At 37.9% G+C, this 22120-nt stretch overlaps 1 protein-coding gene across 1 annotated transcript; it reads left to right on the top strand.

Moving 5' to 3' along the window:
• Positions 1-755: 755 nt before the first annotated feature.
• Positions 756-20835, top strand: LOC143815767 (uromodulin-like). The gene is made up of 11 exons (XM_077295359.1): positions 756-893; positions 5729-5743; positions 6866-7039; positions 7165-7254; positions 10687-10913; positions 13452-13606; positions 17203-17445; positions 18266-18419; positions 19642-19708; positions 19966-19998; positions 20503-20835. The coding sequence occupies exons 1-11, from the start codon at positions 845-847 to the stop codon at positions 20562-20564; spliced, it is 1269 nt and encodes a 422-aa protein (XP_077151474.1). The 5' UTR covers positions 756-844; the 3' UTR covers positions 20565-20835.
• Positions 20836-22120: the final 1285 nt, after the last annotated feature.

Below are 22120 nucleotides of genomic sequence, written 5' to 3'. Positions count from 1 at the left end.
CTTTTCTACAACGCAATGAGCATGCCGTGGATTGGAACATTCACACAATGTTCGTTCTTCATCATGGAGCTTTTCTGCTACGTGTGAGGAGATGCTTGACTATAAGACTGTAAAGGAATGGCACACATGAATTAAAAAAAGTATTCCAGATTCAGCAAATAATTTTTTTTTCATACAATGAAACGTCTGTTGGAAAATGTTATAAAATTACATTGTATGAAAAAAAGTGTATTTCAAGTGGAACCCCCATTTATGGCCCTTTAAGAATTGTAGGGAGGAAAACAGAGTCTCTTCTGAGTTTTCCTAAGCTGTAGTACTGACATTTAGAAATGTTTTGAGATGAGAATATCCTATTAACAAAGCTGTCAATTGAGCATGTCACATTTGGGGGTAACGTAGAGCCCCATAAACCTATAGGGGTGCCATGTTACTCATTGCTGGATGAAAGCTGAAGTTAAAGAAATCTTTCCTATGACAAAGATTTGTATGAGGCAAGTGTCTGCAGGGCAGGGAAGAGCCAGCCTGTCACAGAAAACATCAGTGGTATACGCACATCGTCACATTCTTCGGAGTACTCTCCTCAGATATTAGAATAATTGCAACGAGACTAGCAAGTTGGTTACTAAGCACAGGGAAATGAAGAGTTAAATGTTCGTGTGTCTTCCTTCTAATTGATGAGTTCTGACAATCCTTAGGTTATTGTGAAATTCAAATAATCTCAGGTTCCTATTACATTGACTCCTTCCTCAGCCCTCTCCCCCTTTACCACTATATAAGTGAGGCTTCGAAGGGAACGTTACAGCAGACCCTAGCTAGAATTGTCATTTTGTTCAAGGGTGCAAAGATGAATTTACTCTACATCGTTCTTCTGGTGGCCGCTCTGAAATATGCTGGTAAGATATTTCTATTTTATAAGCATATGCTTTAGCGCTCAATATAAAGCCTGTACTCTATATATTCATATGGAATACTAGGTCTTATTTTGTGGATATGAGGGACGTTATTGAATAGCCAGATGCTGGGCTGTCATTAGCTAAGATAGTTTTATCTTGACATATTTGCTTCGTATATTTTCAATTGGGGCAGTTACAACTAACTTACATTAACAAGCACTAAATTACCACAGAAGAGTTAAATATAAAGTATTTTTATACAGCACCTTAAGGACCAGGCAATTTTTTTTTTTTTCTTTCATATATTTCTCTCTTTATTCCAAGAGCAATAACTTTTTATTTTAAGATCCGTGTGGCCATATGAAGGCTATTTACTGTGTGGAACAAGTTGTAGCTTTGAATGACACCAATTATTTTATCATACAACGTACTAAAAATTAATAGTGTGATGAAATGCAATTCTACTGTTGTTTGGGGGTTTTGTTTTTACCGAGTTCATTGCATGGTAAAAATGATCTGTCACCGTGATTCTTTAAGTCAGTACAATTATAGCAATACCAAACTTCAATTATTTTTTTAAGTGATGAAAAAACAAAAACAGGAGTTTCTAAATAATTTTTTTTTGTAATTTTCACCAGCAATTGCTCCAAATGCTGCTGTCAGAGATTGACAGTGGCAGCTAAACGGTTTAGAGCAATGGTCAAAGCTCAGCTCAAACCACTGTTGTTAGAGACACATGTCGGCTATATAACATTGCAGGCATCTACTACATGTGGAGGGAATTCAGCTCCTGAGAAGTCTGCTCTTTGTAAATAATGACAGGTTATCAGTTGGTAAGCTCCGGACAAACCCTTTAAAATTATACCAAATTCTAATGGTAAATATTTTTTTTTTATTTAAAAAGATGGCAGTAACAATTGTTCCACAAACACTTTAAGAAATTGGATAGGCACAGGGTAAAGATTTCCTTTATAAACCTTTAATTCCTGTATTGTCTTATTAACAATATAGCAAGCCAATGCCAAATTTAGTAGTCACGTGCCTTTATGGTGGTTCTTCTTATTTGGAACATGCTGAGGGTGATCATGTTTAAAGCACTAGTCTTTATTGTTTGCTAATATAACTCACATTCACCTATGTATTTTTACAATATGTAACTATTAGTTCGCTATGAATCTAATTCTATCTATCTGTCTATCTATCTATCTATCTATCTATCTATCTGTCTGTCTGTCTATCTATCTAGATATCTACATGTCATCTATCTATCTACAGGTGCATCTCACAAAATTTGAATATCATCAAAAAGTAAATTAATTTCAGTTCTTCAACACAAAAAGTGAATATATTATGTAGAGTCATTACAAACAGAGTGATCTGTTTCAAGTGTTTAATTCTGTTAATGTTGATGATTGTGGCTTACAGCCAATGAAAACCCAAAAGTCATTATCTCAGTAAATTAGAATACTTTATAACACCAGCTTGAAAAAATTATTTTAAAATCCAAAATGTTGGCCTACTGAAATGTATGTTTAGTAAATGCACTCAATACTTGGTCGGGGCTCCTTTTGCATCAATTACTGCATCAATGCGGCGTGGCATGGAGGCGATCAGCCTGTGGTACTGCTGAGGGTTTATGGAAGCCCAGGTTGCTTTGATAGTCGCCTTCAGCTCATCTGCATTGTTGGGTCTGGTGTCTCTCATCTTCCTCTTGACAATACCCCATAGATTATGGGGTTAAAGTCAGATGAGTTTGCTGCCAATCAAGCATAGTGATACTGTTGTTTTTAAACCAGGCATTGGTAGTCTTGGCAGTGTGGACAGGTGCTAGGTCCTGCTGAAGAATGAAATTTCCATCTCCAAAAAGCTTGTCGGCAGAGGGAAGCATGAAGTGCACTAAAATTTCCTGGTGGACGGCTGTGCTGACTTTGGTCTCGATAAAACACAGTGTATCTACACCAGCAAATGACATGGCTCCCAAAACCATCATTGATTGTCGATACTTCACACTAGACCTTGGAAATGAAGGTCCCAGAGTCTGGAGGAAGAGTGTAGAGACAGACAATCCAAGCTGCTTGAGGTCTACTGTGAAGTTTCCATAATCAGTGATGGTTTGTCATCTTCTGGTATAAAAAAAAGCAGCAAAAATGCCCTGTGGGAACTTACCCTAACAGAAATAAACACTTGAAATACATCACTCTGTTTGTAATGACTCTATCTAATATATGACCTTGACTTTTTGTATTGAAGAACTCAAATGAATTGCCTAACTTTTTGATGATATTCTAATTTTGTGAGATACACCTGTACCTCTCTCATATCTATCTATCTATCTATCTATCTATCTATCTATCTATCTATCTATCTATCTATCTATCTATCTATCTATCGCCCCTGTGCTTTGCTTTGTATACTACTAAAACATGTAATTTGACCTGGTTTTTCTTGTTTGCTGGCTTTTAGGCTGGGGTCCCATTAGTGTGTGGCATCTGGTGATCCTCTCATGTGAGAGCATTGGATGTGATATGCTAATGACCCTCAGCTCCTTCTCTCCCGAGAGTGTCTGTGCTCCAATCCTCTCGCATGCCGAATTGACATGAGAAAATAATCGCATATGTGAGCTGCCCTATAGTTTAACATTGGGCCGAGTGTAATCCGATTTTCATCACAAGTGTGAGCGAGCCCTTAGACTGCAAATGCAGTGAAATATAATCATGAAAGAGGGTTCTTAAAAATGTTCATTTCCCAATTATCATAACGCTCAATCATCAGATGAAATGATCCTTAGTGCAACACAGAAAAAAATCATTATTCTCCTCTCAGCAATTTATTCTCATGTGTCACAACAAGCCTTACTCAGCTTTTACACTGGATATTTTTTGACATGAGAGCCTGTGTGGCAGAGAGATTAAACTTTTTTTTCTGATTTTAATCTTTTTTGCTCATGCATGTGGCATTACATAAATGTATTTATATTCTGCTCACATAGGAATCCATTCCTTAAAGGGCTTGCCTGCTACTGGACAACCCTAACGTGAGAACTCAGGAGTGCAGTTAAAATACAGTGGCCCTGGTGCACTTTTGACCAGTACATTTTGGCACCCTTTCTCTGGCCCCATCATATCAGACCTGTTCATGAGGAGAGATAACAAGAACAAATCAAACAACACAAACTCATTTAGGCCATGTGCACACGTTCAGTATTTTTCGCGTTTTTTTCGCGTTTTTTCGCTATAAAAACGTGATAAAAACGCGAAAAAAATGCTTACATATGCCTCCTATTATTTACAGTGTATTCCGCATTTTTTGTGCAAATGTTGCGATTTTTTCCGCGAAAAAATCGCATCGCGGAAAAAAAAGCAACATGTTCATTAAAAATGCGGAATTGCGGGGATTCCGCACACCTAGGAGTCCATTGATCTGCTTACTTCCCGCACGGGGCTGTGCACACCATGCGGGAAGTAAGCAGATTATGTGTGGTTGGTACCCAGGGTGGAGGAGAGGAGACTCTCCTCCACGGACTGGGCCCCATATAAGTGGTAAAAAAAAAGAATTAAAATAAAAAATAGTGATATACTCACCTTCGATGTCTTCCCGCCTCTCAGCTGCATGCTGCCGCTTCGGTTTCTATAGCTGGTGTGCGGTGAAGGACCTTGCGATGACGTCACGGTCCTGTGATTGGTCGAGACCGGTCATGTGACCGCTCACGTGACCGCGACGTCATGGAAGGTCCTGCGCGCACCCACCCTCTATACGGAACGGACGCCGCTGAGGTCTGCAGGTGAGTATAAGCATTTTTTTTATTTTTTTTATTATTTTTAAACATTCTATCTTTTACTATAGATGCTGCATAAGCAGCATCTATAGTAAAAAATTGGTCACACTTGTCAAACAGTATGTTTGACAAGTGTGACCAACCTGTCAGTCAGTTTTCCAAGCGATGCTACAGATCGCTTGGAAAACTTTAGCATTCTGCAAGCTAATTACGCTTGCAGAATGCTAAAAAAAACGCGAAAAAAACGGAAAAAAAACGCAAAAAAAAAAATGCGGATTTCTTGCAGAAAATTTCCGGTTTTCTTCAGGAAATTTCTGCAAGAAATCCGGACGTGTGCACATACCCTTAAGCTGTTGCTGAGCCCCCATTCAGATTAACCACTGATAAACTGAATTCTGATTAATACACTGTAATACACTGATTAATACACTACACTATCGTTTGGATGTGTGTAGGGCAACAAATGGAGCCCACATCGAACTGCACTGAATAGGTATGAAACTGGGAGAGTTTTTCTTTTATTTGGAGCAGATTTCACATTTCTATAGTTTTTTGTTGCTTTCCAGTGACTGGTCAAAAGTGCACCATGACTTTACGGACACACTGTATTATGAGTGGATACTCACCTCCTGCAGCAACACCATTCCAGCTATTTCAGCGTTGTTGTTCCCAGAGAGTGACGTAACTTGTGTCACACTCAGGCTGCAGCCAGTCAGCAGATGCTCTCTGGCTGCAGCTCATCAATATCCCATCAGAGTGGACATCTGCACTGATGAAATAGTAAAAGCTGCAGCCGATCAGTGAATACTCATTGACTGCAGCCTGCATGTAACACGACAAGTCACGTCACTTTCCCGTAGCAGAGTGTCGACATCGTCGACATGGTGAAGTATAGATTGCATCTATTGTAAATGGGGTCCTCAATTGACTAAGCAGGGCTTGTCTATTAGTAGACAAGTGGATGGTAAAACGTTATATAAAATATATATATATGTGTCGTTATTATTACATTAGCACTAACAATAGTAATCCCATATTATTTCTTTTCTCTCTCTCTTAGAAGCTGGATGCTACGGTGAGTATACTTATATGACCTTTCATTCTGAATTTGATAACATTTTTCTGTAACAAACATTCTCACTTTACTGGGAAGCAAACATTAGCTAATTATTGCTTATGTAGGACTTATAGAAAGCTGATATAGTACTTGTAGAAATCCCACTGCGTATTACATACTATTCAATATTGCTCTCGATTTATTCAGGACAGAACACAAGTTTTTCCTGCCTCAGGTTTAGATTCATATTGTTCATTGTTGGCTGTGAATAATATGCAACGTCGTAAAAAGGCACACAGCTTGACAATGATGGACGAAGGTTTTAGTCTGAATAAAATACCAATAAAAGATGGCTTTGCCATATTCATACTATAAAATAGCTCTCTTTTTACAGGGAAGCAGCATAAGGAAAGTGAGGGAGGTGATGGCGGGGCACGTGGCCCTAGAGCTCAGTGCCTGTTTGAGTGGACAGAGTCTTTATCTTGCTCAGAGTGCTTAGATATAGGGTAACTGCATTGGATTCTTGAACATTTACCATTTTAAGATACAAGGAGCTGTCAGTACCATAGTCACCCATAGGCTTCTTGTCTTCTTTCATATGCAGCTAGATTGTATTATTACCCTCACCTTTGTATAGTAAAGATTAAAGAGTTACTATCATTTTTATTTTATAAATCAACAGTAGACCCGAAAATGAGCATCTTTGTAATAGATCTTATCAGAGAAATCTGCTTCTTTCTCCTCCTGGACTGATCATTCAGTCTCAATATTTTCACTTCTTGGATAAAATCTGTCTTCAGAAAAAGACAGATTTTTACATTACTGAGATAGGAGATGACAGTGGCTACTGATGAGATTCTGTATAGACTGGAGGAGGGACCATATCAGCCTCGAGCTCTTTCTCCATCTCCCCATATACATAGAATCTTACCAGTAGCAACTTCTATCTATTATCTCGGTAATTTTACCTGTGATTTGAGAATTTTGAAAATTAAATATCGGCCATGGGAGAGAAAAAAGCAAATTTCTCTGAATATAAAGTTCCTTATTTTCATTTGTACTATTGATTCAGGAGATAAAAATTAAAACGACAGTTACTCCTTAAATATGATGCTACATATTATGTTCTTGCCTTTACAGATGGCCCCATTGTAGCTTGTGAAAAATGTGTTGGATCCTGTGATACTGGTCCATGTTTCTGCGTAAATGCAATAGACCCTTGTGTCCCCACAACAGCAGATGTCTGCCTTTCAGAAACCAATGAATGCTGCCCCGCTGATTATTACTACGACACAACTGCTAACTGCTGCACAAGTAAGAAATAAAGGCCCCGTTACAGCCGTATTTCTCAAAACAATCTGCTTAAGCCAAAGTCTAGTTTTACCTGAGACTTTCTTTTCTGTGAAGGCTTGTGTACATTTCTTTTTTTCTTATTTCAGATGTAAGTTTATGTAATCCATCATGTGCTGACGATGAAATATGCACATCAGGAGAATGTGTGTGTAATGGCACCTTTTACAAAAACAAAAGTAAGTGCAGTATGCGTTCTGTAATTATTGCAAGACAAGCATTCATTTTAATGTTACGCTGTGTTATGTATATGTATATATAGAGTACCGTATATATAGGATATGAAAAGCAACGGATGTTACTAAATTGTATTATTTCTTTATGCATCTTTTCAGGCATGCCGAAAAGTATTTTGCACAAAGTGACATCATTCTATAATTTTCTTCAGGACCCCATACACATTAGCGTGCTTCCACATTGCATTTAGTTACACGTTCGGACATACTGCATGTACCGACAAAGCCTATAAAGGTGTCAGCAGAAGTATTACAAAAAATGATCTTTGTTTAAATCAAATTTTTATGTTAATTGCATTTTTTTTATTTTGAAAATGTAATTTACATTTTTCATATTAAAAAAAATTCTCAATCTTCACACTCGCCATTAAAAGAAATGTGATATAAAAAATTACCCACTGCTTAAATCATGTTGCTGTGTTAAATGTATTTTTTGAATATTTTTTTTTATGTTTTTTTCTCCATATCACAAACCTAAAAATAATTTTAAAAAAATTGAGGTATTTTCTGTCATATAAGTCCCTCAAAGTCACTTCAAAACGTGATGTGGTCCCTAAAAAAATGTTTTGCAATTTTTGTTGGAAAAAATGAGAAATTGCTGATAAACTAAATTGCTGATAAAATGTTTCGAAAATGATGCAGATGCAAAATAGACATGTGGAAAATGTTAGTTATAAATTATTTTGTACAGCATGACTAACTGGTTTAACCCTTTTTCCGACGTACGCCGATGTCGGACTCCCTCCTTTTGACGTGGGCTACAGCAGTGAGCCCACATCTTTCCAGGCATATGTCAGGGAACAGCTGACATGTGCCCAGAACAGCCGTTGGTGGATCATGATTCACTTGCTTCTTTTAACCCTTTTAAACTCTGTCAGCAGCCTTTAACATGCATTTCCGGCAATCTCATCGGAAATCCGCCCATCGGTGACCCCCCGTCACATGATCGCGGGTCACCGATGGGTTGGCATGACAGCCAGAGGTCTCCTGGAGACCTCTATGGTTGTCACTGCCAAATTTCTATAAGCACCACCTGGTGTTCGGCGCTCATATCAAGTGAGGTATTTTGCTACATGCAGGCGATCTGATCATCGACTGCATGTAGCAGAGCCGTTTGGGTTATGGCAGCTTCTAGTCTACCATGGAGACTATTGAAGCATGCCAAGAGTGAAAAAAAATGTTTTAAAAATATATAAAAAAAATTCAAAAGTTCAAATCACCCCATTTTTGCCCCATTCAAAGTAAAACAATAAAAAAATTAAACCTACAAATATTTGGTATCACCGAGTTCAGAATCGCCCGATCTATCAATAAAAAAGGATTAACCTGATTGCTAAAAGGCATAGTGAGAAAAAAAGTCAAAACACCAGAATTAAGTTTTTTTGGTCACTGTGACATTGCATTAAAATGCAATAACGGGCGATCAAAAGATCGAGTCTGCACCAAATGGTATCATTAAAAACTTCAGCTCGGCACATGAAAAATAAGCCCTCACCCGACCCGAGATCACAAAAAATGGAGACGCTATGGGTAGTGTAAAATGACGCAAATTTTTTAAAATAAAGTTTGGAACTTTTTTCACCACTCAGATAAAAAAGAACCTAGACATTTTTGGTGTCTATGAGCTTGTAATGACCTGGAGAATCATAGTGGCAGGTCAGTTTTAGCATTTAGTGAACATAGTAAAAAAGCCAAACAAAAAGCAACTGTGGGATTGCACTTTTTTAGCAACTTCACTGCACTTGGAATTTTTTCCCATTTTCCAGTACATGATATGTTAAGACCAATGGGATCATTCAAAAGTACAACTCGTCCTGCAAAAAACAAGCCCTCACATGGCCATATTGACAGAAAAGTAAAAACGCAAAAACTAAAAAAAGCTCCGGTCATGAAGGGGTTAAGGATATACAAATATTAATTTTAAAAATTGCTAAATGTTAAAAATTTTTGCCAAAATTCCAATATTTTCACAAATAAACGCAACATAATTTGTCCTAAGTTTACCACTAATAGAAAGTACAACGTGTCACAAAAAAACAGTCTCAGAATCATAAAGTGACTCTGGTAAGAATTGCAAAATTTTGCCTGGTAAGGAAGTTGAAAACTGGTTTTGGGGGGAAGTTAAAAAACAATGTCAGATTAGTTATATTTGATGTCACCTTGTGTCACAAAAGCTGTAATAAAAAGTGATGAAAAAGTCACATATGCCCAAAATGTTACCAATAAAAGTTATAGACTTTTCTACAACTCCATCAGCAGAAATCTAAATAGGTTCATATTGAAAATGCACATAACCACTGCAACTAATCACTGAGCTCAGTGCTGATGTTACAACCTCAGTGATTGGCTGCAGCAGTGATATGCATTTGTCACCATGATTTTATATCTGCTGCCAAAACACAAGTTTTGTAATAGACGTTTCTTTCCTTGTGTGTATTGAAACAATACATACGACAGAGAAAAGAAGCAAAATTGAGCATCATTTCGCATAAAACTCCAAAAATGGTCCAGACAAACATTGTTTGCAGCCGCAACTTAATATTTGGTTCCATACCCTTTGGAACAAATAACTGCAATTGAACACTTCCAATAGCCAGCAACAAGCTTCTTTCATCTCTCAACTGGAATTTTGGACCAAGCTTCTTTTGCAAACTGCTCTAAGTCTCTCATATTCAAAGGCACTTTCTCCCAACAGCAATTTTAAGATTTCTCCACATGCGTTCAATAGGATTCATGTCCGGACTCAATGCTGGCCATTTCAGAAGTCTCCATCTCTGGGTGCTTCTTGAAGTATGTTTGGAGTCATTGTCCTACTGGAAGACTATGACCATAGATGCAAACCCAGCTTTTTGATTATGAGCACTACAAAAAAGCAACAATTCGTATACACCCTCACACACACACACACACATACTGTATATATATATATATATATATATATATATATATATATATATATATATATATATATATATATATAAGTGGAACAGCACTATTCCAATTTGTGGGTGCACAAGCCTCCTCAGCAAAGCATCCAATACTTGCCCCAATCGAGATAAAAAGAAAAAAAGGGAGGCAGCACTCCATAGACTTCAGGTGAAAAAATGTGGTTTTTATTCAGAACCACATGGCATATATCTCTGCAGCACATATAAAGTATATACAGGTATGTATGTATGCATATATATACATTTATATATATATGCATACATACGTACCTGTATATACTGTAGTTTTCAAGTGCCAGGACTATTCCTACAAACCATGCATGCAGCTTGTACTAGGGCACAGGAATCAGTTTCATGCACAGCATAATAATATGATGAATAAATGAAATCATTAATTAATTAATACTGTCACTTTTTATCTTCCTAGCAATTAATGACCTGAGACCATTAGTGGTGTGTGAATCTGATGTCATGCTAATCTCCATCAGTAGCTGCCTTCTGACTTATCTTAAATATGATTCTACAACAATGTATGTTGGAAATAATGGATCATCATCTGAGTGCACTGCTATCCCTCCCATAATTGAAAACAATGTTAGAGTCGATAATATCCAAGCAGAATTGATATCTGGCTGGTGCGGAAATATTATTACGGTAAAATATTTGCTTTTTTTTCATTTCATCTTTAAGGGTACGTGCTCACGATCAGGAACAGCAGCATTTGGGATGCAACACATGAATGCTGCATCCAAAACGCTGTGTTCTACATTACCAGCACAGGGATGGGAGTTATTGAAATCCCATGCCCACTGTGCTTCTTCCTGACACTGCGTAAACCACCCGTGGTGCGTACTTACGAGTCTCACACATGGCAATTCATTAGATGTGGATTTACCTGCTTGATTAGAACTCAGCGTTTTAGATGGAGCGAAAATACGCCATGTCCAAAATGCTGCTATTTCCTTATCATGGGCCGAGAATTTACATTACTGCTTTCATATTTCATCAGATTCCTGTTATATATGGCATGTGGAATCCACTTATTAAAGGAAAATTATCACCAAGAACCATATAGTAACAACATCTTTAACACAAATAAACCCTACATTTTCCATTTTCCTAATAAATGTGTGATTACTTTTTCAGAGTTACAGCTGATGATGGTATGATAGTTCAGAGCTGCACTCAAAGTGCTGCTATCTGGCAAATGAAGTAACCTTGTTGTCATACACACCTCTAGCTGCTTACATGGAGAGGAAAGCCACCATCGGAAAATGACCTAGTCTATAAATCCGTATTCTTTTGTAACATGCATTTTTTTTTATTTTGGCAATGTTTTTTTTTTTTATATCATGATCTTTATTACAAAAAAAAGAATAGTAATTTTGCAATTTTCACATCAGCTACTAGGGCTTTTTTGATTCATACTTCCTGTTGTTTTGAGAAAGAGTTTTCAATAGACTCCTTATCGTCAGAGGCAGGATTATAATGATAGGTAACACCTATGTGCATCAATGCGACAGATTGGTTAGGAATTAGTGATAAGCGAACAAGCTCGGATAAGACGTTATCCTAGCACTCTTGTGTGCTGATAGAGTATCTTGGGTGTGCTTGAATACTATGTTCAAGTCGCTGCGGCTGCATGTCTTAACCGCAACACATGCAGGGATTGCCTAGCAAACAGGCTAATAGCCACAAGACATGCACCCACGATGACTCTAACATAGTATTCGAGCACACTCGCTCATCAACAGTAGGAATTTGTTAATTCTGCCTCATGCCCATGTTACTTTCTTGAAATAAAAGTAGGAAGTTAGAGACTTAAAAAAACAATTTGCCAGTGTGAGAATAGCAAGATTTTTTTCATCTTTAATACAGCTTGCAATATGGAGAAAAAGTAATTGCCCCAAAAAATACATTTCACACAAAAGCCTGACTAAAACACTAGGTCATTTTCAGATGATAACTTCCCCTTAAACTAGCTTCTCCAGTGTAGGGAAAGGCTTTATTCACACATCAGTATTTCCTCAGTATTTGTATGTCAAAGGCCAGTTTCACACTTCAGTGATTCCGGTACGTGAGGTGTCAGTTTCATCACGTACCGGAGCCACTGACTCCACCATAGGGGTGGAGCCGCCTATTCATGAGTCTAATCGGCGGCCCCACGTGACCTCATACAGTAGAAGGCGCGGGGCAGAGAGGAAGCAGCAACAGCCAACGAGGGAAACGGGTAAGTATTTTCTGAACAGCGGGGGGGCGCACAGTGGGTGGGGGGGCAGCAGACAGGTAGATCTTTATTTTAAACACTATTATTCATACCTTCTCTGCAGCAAACGCTGCTGCAGGGAACATATGAATCGCGGCTTCAGCACCAGATGCTGGTACGTGTGGTACCTAGCACGGTGCGTGTGGTACCCAGTGGGCACACGGGCGGCACATGTGTGCCGCAGGTGTGCCACACTGATGTACACCAGAAACGTAGGGGCACACGGACACGGATAATTCCGGTACCGATTGTTTCCGGTACCGGAATTATCTGGACGTGTGGGACAGCTCAAACCAGGAGTGTCTCCAAAACACAGAACAGGTGTCAGTCTTTTAATAGTTTTTCTCTGTTAATTCCACTCCTGGTTTTGGCATATAAACACTGATCCGGAATACTGACATGTGAATGGCCTAACAAGTATATTTCTGTGCCTGATGTAAACAGTTCACTTCCTAGAGCCAAACCACCAGGACAAGATCGATGAAGACAATCAATGAGCAAGTAATGCTATGTATGAGATTACAGCTTTGGAGCTTGTAGAATTGTGATTGCCGCATTTAGCCTCAGTACAGGCTTTAAATAAGGATCGGTATAAGATATATAATGCAATGTGTTCAGAATTGAATTCCATTTTTTCCTTTATTCTCTGCCTTAACTGTAAAATGGTGCTATTCATGCATGTCAAATTTTGATATTAAAAACAAACTTTGGCTTTCTATCTCAGATATCTGTCCCGTATTATTTTCAAGACAAAATTACCCTATGTAATTGATGTTACAATTGTCAATAGTAATTTTACATGTTTAATTTAGAAAACATTAGTTTTACTATTAAATTGTCAGAAATATGTGTTTGGTCATCAAATACATTTGAGAAAACAATATTGCAAACTTACACTGGATCCTTTCTCTATTTTATTGGTTTAGAATGATTCCAAACTAATCTATATCTCCAATACCATCCACATTGGTGTTCTACCAAATAAACTCATCACGGTGAATCCTCTCCGCTTCAATTTCACATGTGCCTACAACATGACTATGCAGATTGCTTTAGGTGTGACCATACATCCTCTGGTAGGGTAAGTACAGGGGCGGATATACCATTGGTGCAACCTATGCAGTGGCCCAGTAGATAAGGGGGCCCAGTTACACTTCCAAATCAGGTGGAATTGTACATTATGATTAGTTTTTGGATTGTAAAGGGCCCATATACTGTTCTTGTACAGGGGCCCTTCTGAATGTGGCCGCCCCTGGGTAAGTATATTACCAATATTCATTTATTAAACTTATATATATATGGGATGCAAGCAGAATATAATGAAGACAAATTAGTTTATTAGTCACAAAAAGCCAAAAAGCCTCATCAAAGCCACCAGTGAAACACGCTCCAGGTCCATCATCCATGCTGTGGGGTCTGTATTCATTTTGTACCCACTATGTTTACTTGAATCTTGCTACATTTTTCTCTTTATATTTCCTGATGTAATATAGTTCACTATGTAGCCTATTATGGCTTTTTGAATAATCCATTGTGATTTTTTCCCACACATACATAATAAATATATGTATACGGTATATATATAATTTTTTTCTTTACTTTATTTTTTTCTTCATTATTCTATTATGATCTACCTTCCTTGTTTACTTATCCATTTATTTATTGATGATCACACTTCACTTTATTTTGTGCTATCTCATTGTTATTTACTTATACATTATGGGGATCACTTCATTTGTTTTTTCATTGATTATGCGTATTCTATGGCACTAGTCACTTTACACCTGAACACTTTTCATTGGTGCAGTACTTTACATTCTTGTTAACTTACCATTCTCCATGGAATTATGCTGTTCACATATTTACCCTCTGCTCACATAATGGGACTAATTTTACCCTAGAAAATGTTATCTTTTTCTATGTCTTGACTTTTTGTGCTAACAAACTAATGCATTTGTTCTCATTATATTCTGGTTGCATGACATATTTATAGGTTTAATTGTTCCCCCTGGGCATACAACTATACTACTATTAAGTATATATTTATTAATTACATTATTCATTTACATAGAACATATGTCACTGTGCTAACAGAATATTATTTGCTCATGAAAACGTAGCCCTATATGACTACATTGGTGTAATTGATGTAAAAATGGAGTGTCAGAAAGAGGTGTTCCAAAAATCTCTTCTCTTGCCTCAATACCTGGCACTGCCATCGGCACTCAGGACTGGAGTGTGCGGCTGCATATATTTCTATGCTGGTCCCGAGTGCCGGTGGCAGTGCCAGGTATTGAGGCGAGAGACTCGTGCAAGTCTCTTGCATTGCACTTGCAAGTGTGACCCCGGCCTTATCACTATTATTTTTGGTATCATTTTAATAAGGTAAATTTAATATGTTATTTATATACTGTAACACAGTCAATTACAAGAAAAAAATGGGGGGGTGGCACACTTTGTGATTTTTTTCCATCTACCTGTCTCCTCTATAAAAAAAAAAAAAGGAAAAAAAAGGAAAACAATAAATTTTATGCACCTTAAAATCACAGTGCGCTTCAAGAATTTTCTGGTATCTGCGCCAGAAACGGCGGTCAAGTATACGATATGCATACTCCCGGCCAGAACCCATCTAGCAGGCACAGCCTTGCTCACTACACTATTTTTAGTGCAGAATTAAAAGTTTTCTGCTCTATAAAATCACATTAAAAACACGACTTCACATCTGCACCAAAAACACATTAAATAAGGGGGAAAAATGCAATAATAAGGTAATATTTATATTGTGGTTTGCGCTGTGCATATCATATTTTACCTGTGGATTTTCCTCATTTCATTCCAGTCTATGAGGAAAATCCACCAGTAAAGCATATGTGTTTTTTTGTGGTGCCAAAACCTGTGCTTTGCACCATCGGCAATTGTTAACCTGTTCAATGTTGCCGCCATTCTCTGACACAGGCATTAACAGCGCCCCAGCATGGGTGACTGAAGTTTGCTATGACAGCCTGTGGGTGTCATGTCGGACGCTGTTCAGACCAGGTCGTCCGACAGAGAGCGGTAATTCCGCTTTTGTCCACTATGCGCTCATTGGCGTCGGCTAGATTTTATCTAGCTGGTCCGGGGTTAATTTACCTGGTGATCGGATTGGAAGCTGGGCCATGCCCACTGCCTTTATATAGTTCTCCTGAACATTGGGCGTCGCCGATTATAGCTTCAGTCTTGTGCTTGGTTATCTCGGTCTGGAGTGGTGAGCTAGTAGTTGGAGTATCGTATCTGGTGGTGTATTTCTCTTTGTCTTATTTACTCCTTCCTCTATTTGTATTTATTTAGCCCTGCGCATTTATAGTGTATTCCTGAGTGTCTGCGACGTGGTGTATATTTTCCGTTATCCTTGTCTGTGCTTACTGTGGGTATTGGTGTATTATCTTTTCACTGGGTGGTGGGCGGTGGTTTCAGCCTAGGGTTGAAACAGGAGACAGGGCGAGGTTCGAGGCCTAGACATGCACACCATCAGTGTATACTCCATGTAGAGGGTCAGTCAGGATTTCCCTGAGTTGAGGGAAATAGCAGGGGCCCGGGTTATTAGCTCTTACCCATCTAGTCTTCCCGTGACAGTGGGCCAGGCTTCAAAGGAAACTGTGATTTTCACTCTATAAAGTAACACTGTGGTACTGCTATGTATGCTAAAAGCAATCATATGATTGCAGGTTCAAGCTTCCTCAGGGGACTAATAAATACAGTTAAAAGTAAAAAAATAAATACGGTAAATAAAGTTCAAATTCCTCTCATTTAAAAATAAAGATAATAATAAAAATACACGAGCAGTATTGCTGCGTCCAATCTATCAAAATATAAAAATAATTAACACGATTGGTAAACAGAAAAAATTTAAGAAAAAAAACAAAAATGTTTTGGTCTCTGCAATACTACAAAAACGCAGTAGCAAGGGATCAAACAGTCACATCTATCTCAAAATGGTATACGAAAATATAATCTCTCTCCACAAAAATAGGCCCCACACAGCTTTATTAACCAAAAAATGAATCTTGGAAAATGGTGACACAATCAAAAAAACTTTTTTTTTAAGTTCTGATTTTCTTCATCACTAATATATAAAAACTGGACATGTTTGGTACCAATATGGCACGAATTTGGCAAATTCAGATTCGGTGACCGATTCATATTCGCTCAACTCTAGTTAACAGCACTGGTATCATCATATGAGATCAATTGATCTTTTGGGCCCTTGATGTTTTGCTACCATGATACAACCTCAGCCTCGGCACCTCTGCTTTCTGTGTCAGCTCTGTCATTCTCTTCAGCCCGTCATTATATACTGGCTTTTCCTTCACTGTTCCCTCTGCTTGTTCTATACATAGGCAGAATACATTTGGCTTTACTCAGCAGTATGTAATCCAATGAAAAACCTGCAGAGCAATGACAGGGAATTTCAGTTATCAGTGGATCAGCAAGGCTTTCCTGATGTTAAAGTCTGAAATGCTTTTGATTTTTTCACATTGCATTGGGAAAATATACTGTAGAGATGAAACATTAAGTGAGCGTTCCATCAAATATGAAGTCATCATTCACATTTTAGGAATAATGACTAAAACTTTAATTTTCTGTTCATAATAAATTGATGCATTACAGTAATTTCTCTTTTCTGACTCCCTATTTTAGCACTACTACCATTCCAGGCATCAATGGATCGGGATCATTTGATCTTACCATGGCAGCATATACAGATTCATCATACACCATTCCATTTACTCAAGATGATGTTACGACAGTGGGGACGGACATCTATCTGGGATTATACGTCACTGGCGCAGATGGAAATTTGTTAGCAGTGAGAGTTGAGAATTGTTTTGCTTCATCAACCAATAGTAGTGCTGGAGATTCTGTTACTATTGTGACTGGAGGGTAAGTGGATCATATATTCTGTCATTTGTTAAAAGGGGATTCTTTGTTTTAAATCGCAGTAAAAAAAATTGCACGTTAGGAAATTATCTATGTGTGAATTAAACAGTCTTTATTAGACATTAGCAAATATATAAAGAAGCCATTTTAAAATACATGAAAAAACTATAGTCAGACATGTATTTCTGCCCCCTTCCACGAATCACAGTGCTTGACCCTCTTGTTAAATTCTAAGGCTGGGTTCACATTGGAATTATGTTTCTGTTCTGTAAAAGGAATGACAATGAAATATATCTATGAAATATATATCTGTCACATGGCAGACCCCAGCGGCACAAGATAGACCCTATTTTCTTATAATGGCGTTCCTCGGGTTTCTGTCATGTTGTCCGTTGATACCTTCCTGCACGTTTGTTTCTGTAAAAATGACAGAATATGCGATAAAGGCAAAATGTGAAACGGGCCTAACTAAAGAGTTCTTTTACATGGCATGTATAATATTATTATATTGAGATAGAGCACAATTAGGGGTGCCAAAATAAGAGGTTAGATATGAAAAGAGAAATATAATCTCACCTTTTACATTTTTGACACGAGGTTAAAAAACTGCTTCAAATAGCATATGAAGGCCTCTCCAAAAGTAAATGTTAAGTGATAATGTAACCCAACTCCAACGCTACTTTAAATCCTCAAATTCAGGTGTGAATAACCCCAATATACCACTGTCTTCCCCCCAGCTCCTCCTCACAAGTTAGATGACATGTGCACATTTGGAGAGGTTTTGGTCACTGGCAATTTTCATTTTATTCCTGTTGCTTTGCAGCTGCCCAGGCAGTGATGTCTCTACAACTGTAATACAAAATGGAGTATCCCTCGAAGCAAGAATCCGCTTCAGCCTATTTAAGTTTCAAGGCACAGATTCCGTTTACGTATTCTGTGATGTGCGAATGTGTACGATAGGCAATGACTGTGTTAAGGTGAGAAATATTCATGTATCAGGTATTAATATTGGTAACGTCATTGATTTATTCTTAGACTGGGAGTGATGGAAAGGTATTTGTTTGTTAAGAAAACAATTTCTGATTGCTAGATACATGCAGAAATATTTCCTTATGCTTGTCTTGTCGGTTTCCATGCACACAATTTATTGTCTGTGAGGCTCTTAAATAGTGGACATTTTTTAGGGTGTAACTATAAAATATGTTTCTATTGTTTCTATAACCTGAGGAGGCTCACACAAACATGGAGAGAGCAGACGGACATTTAGCAGAATTTGCTTAAGGTTGAACAGTGCAGTAAGACAACAGTTCTAAGCCATGATCCACCAAGCTGCTCCAGCTGCCACATGTTATTCTTACAGGCAATCTTGAAAAAAGTCCTCAAAAATATTTCGCAGTTGAGAGTTAGATTCAAAGTTGAGTAACTTATTAGATATGACTTAGTGAATTGGATCACGCACAAGGTCCGTACTAAACCTCTAAACAGCATGAAAACTAATATGTGCAGGATGCGACAAGGGAAGACATTTAATAAACTGATAACTATTGAACTTTTCATTTATATTTCCACTCTGTAATGTGTAAGAAGGGGGAACTTTAAAATTATAGCTTTAGCTGCGCATTGCCCTCAAGACAACTTTTTGTTAACCATAGAGTAATAGTAGAACAAAAGTTGATTGATAATATCTTTTTTACAGAGTAACCACACTTACACTCATAGTCACACATCAGAAGTTTTTGATTGATGGGGGCCCTATGACTGAGACCCCACACTAAAACAAAGCAGCAGAAATGCTCAATAAGGCACAATAATATTTAGAATTGAGAGTCCTCAGTAGTTGATACCTTTTAATGAAAACCACTGAGAACTCTCAATTCTAAATATTTTTCTATCCACTGGCTAACACGGTACCAAGATATACAGTATATCTTTCCTGTATCATTAGGGCACAGTTCTCTTCCATGACTTAAGGCTGGATACATCTACTTCTTATTGTGTCTGTCTTTGGTGAAGGAGAGCAATCCTCAGTGGAGTGCTTCTATTCCCGTTTGGGGTTAAACAGGGATTTTAGTGCTCAGACCCCACATATCAAAACTTCTGACACATTTCTGTGATATGGTCTCTAAACATGCAGTTATACAACATTGTTCCTCCTGTAGTAATACCCGATATACTAACTTTACTTTCTGTAATTCCCAGTCATGTTCTTCAAGGAGCAGCAGGAGTTCAGACACCAATCAAGTGATGATCAGTGTACCATATGACTGTAAGTCCTGAAGCTAGGCCTCATCAGCTTCTAATAAAGACATTAGTGCTTCTCCTTATCTCCACTGATGCACCATACTGGTTGTCACCATCAGAACATTTGTATAAAAAATGGAAGGGTAGTTAATAATAATTAATTGATTCCATCTGTTAATTTTCAATTAGACTGTAATCAATACTCCATCTCTTTCTCTGTGTCATTTTATAAAAAGAAGGACGTTGAGAATTATTTCCTAATTCTGTTTTTTCTTTTACCAGATGTGGATAGCAGCAGTCCTGTAAGCAATTCAGGTAAGATTGCCGAAAATGTATTACATAGTCCTTAATATTTATTACTCATGTTTCAAAATAAAATAATAATTTTATATAATGCACTATTATTTTATTATAGTAACTTTTTTACATTATGACCTTTCAATCTGTCTGAGATAGATAGATGCTTATCCAAAAAAGTTAAGGCAGCACACCAAATCCAAAATTATAAAGTGCATTTTAATAGCCCATGTGGCGATGTTTCGGTCCTGGGTACAGACCTTTCTCAAGCTGTACCCAGGACCGAAACATCGCCACATGGGCTATTAAAAAAGGCTTTATAATTTTGGATTTGGTGTGCTGCCTCAACTTTTTGGATAAATATTTACTAGGACTGGTATGTACCTGTGATGCGTCTGCACCCTACCTCTTAACTGTGCTGTTTTTTCTATTTTTGATAGATAGATAGATAGATGCATTAATGAATGAACAATATATTTGTATATAGAATCCAGTCTGATACAAACCCCTCTCTATCTACAGCTTTGCCTTGGGCTGTATTGTGCAGTACTCTACTTGGATTTCTGACCATTAAATTGTACTGAGAAGTTGCCTTCTGAAGTCTGGAAAAATCTTGGGATTAGTCAGTAATGAGCAATGGGACTATAAATAATTTATTTTCTTCTTCATCATGACCATACTAGTATTGTATATATTAATATTTTATTAGGGGAAAGGGAAAGGGATTTTTAACTATTTTCCACTATGCAATGAAGAAACTTGTAATGACTGTTTCCTGAAATCCACTTTATCAATGCTTTTTAAATTGTTATATACTCACCTAATTTTTTGTCTTAATAAATGTATGTGCAAAAATGTTTTGTGTTTACTGGCATACTTTATATTGCAGTTATTTATGTTCATAAAAAATAAATACAGTGCTTTAACCCCTTTCCGATATCAGGCGTAATAGTACGCCGATGTCAGACACCCTCCCTTTAATGTGGGCTCCGGCGCTGAGCCCACATCTTTCCCTGCACATGTCAGCTGTTTTGGATACTTCACACTAGAACTTGGAAAAGAAGGTCCCAAAGTCTGGAGGAAGAGTGGAGAGGCCACAATCCAAGCTGCTTGAGGTCTAGTGTGAAGTTTCTGCAATCAGTGATGGTTTGGGGAGCCATGTCATCTGCTAGTGTAGGTCCACTGTGTTTTATCAAGACCAAAGTCAGTGCAGCCGTCTACCAGGAAATTTTAGAGCACTTCATGCTTCCCTCTGCCGACAAGCTTTTTTGAAGATAGAAATTTCATTCTGCAGCAGGACTTGGCAGTTGGCACCTGTCCACATTGCCAAAAGTACCAATACCCAGTTTAAAAGCAACAGTATCACTGTGCTTGATTGGCCAGCAAACTCACCTGACCTTAACTCCATAGAGAATCTATAGGCTATTGTCAAGAGGAAGATTAGAGACACCAGACCCAACAATGAAGACGAGCTGAAGGCTCCTGTCAGAGCAAAGTGGGCTTCCATAACCCCTCAGCAGTGCCACAGGCTTATCGCATCCATGCCATGCCGCATTGATGCAGTAATTGATGCCAAAGGAGCCCCAACCAAGTATTGAGTTGATTTACTGAATATACATTTCAGTAGGTCAAAATTTCAGATTTTAAAATCATTGGTGTTATAAAGTATTCTAATTTACTGAGATAACGATGTGTGATTTTTCATTGGCTGTTAGCCATAATCATCAGCATTAACAGAAATAAACACTTGAAATACATCACTCTGTTTGTAATGACTCTATCTAATATATGATTTTCAATTTTTGTGTTGAACTGAAATAAATTAATTTTTGATGATATTCTAATTTTGGGAGATGCACCTGTACCAGGGTGGGGATGGGGGTTATGCATACCAGGATAGTGATGAGGAGTCCATCCATACTAGGATAGAGATGAGGGGACCATGCATACCAGGATAGCGATGATGGGGCCATGTATACCAGAATAGGGATGAAGGGACCATGTGTACAGGATGGGGATGAGGGGACCATGTATACAAGGATAGTGATGAGAGAGACATGTAAATATCAGGATAGACGATATTAGTTCAGAATGACCACATCTACATTTTTCTATTTTACTCCTATAAAAGGGGCAAGGA

This window comes from Ranitomeya variabilis, chromosome 3 (genome assembly GCF_051348905.1).
Source record: "Ranitomeya variabilis isolate aRanVar5 chromosome 3, aRanVar5.hap1, whole genome shotgun sequence".
Classification (NCBI taxonomy): domain Eukaryota; kingdom Metazoa; phylum Chordata; class Amphibia; order Anura; family Dendrobatidae; genus Ranitomeya; species Ranitomeya variabilis.
Note: the sequence above shows the minus strand (reverse complement) of the source record. Positions and strands in the feature narration are given on the sequence as shown.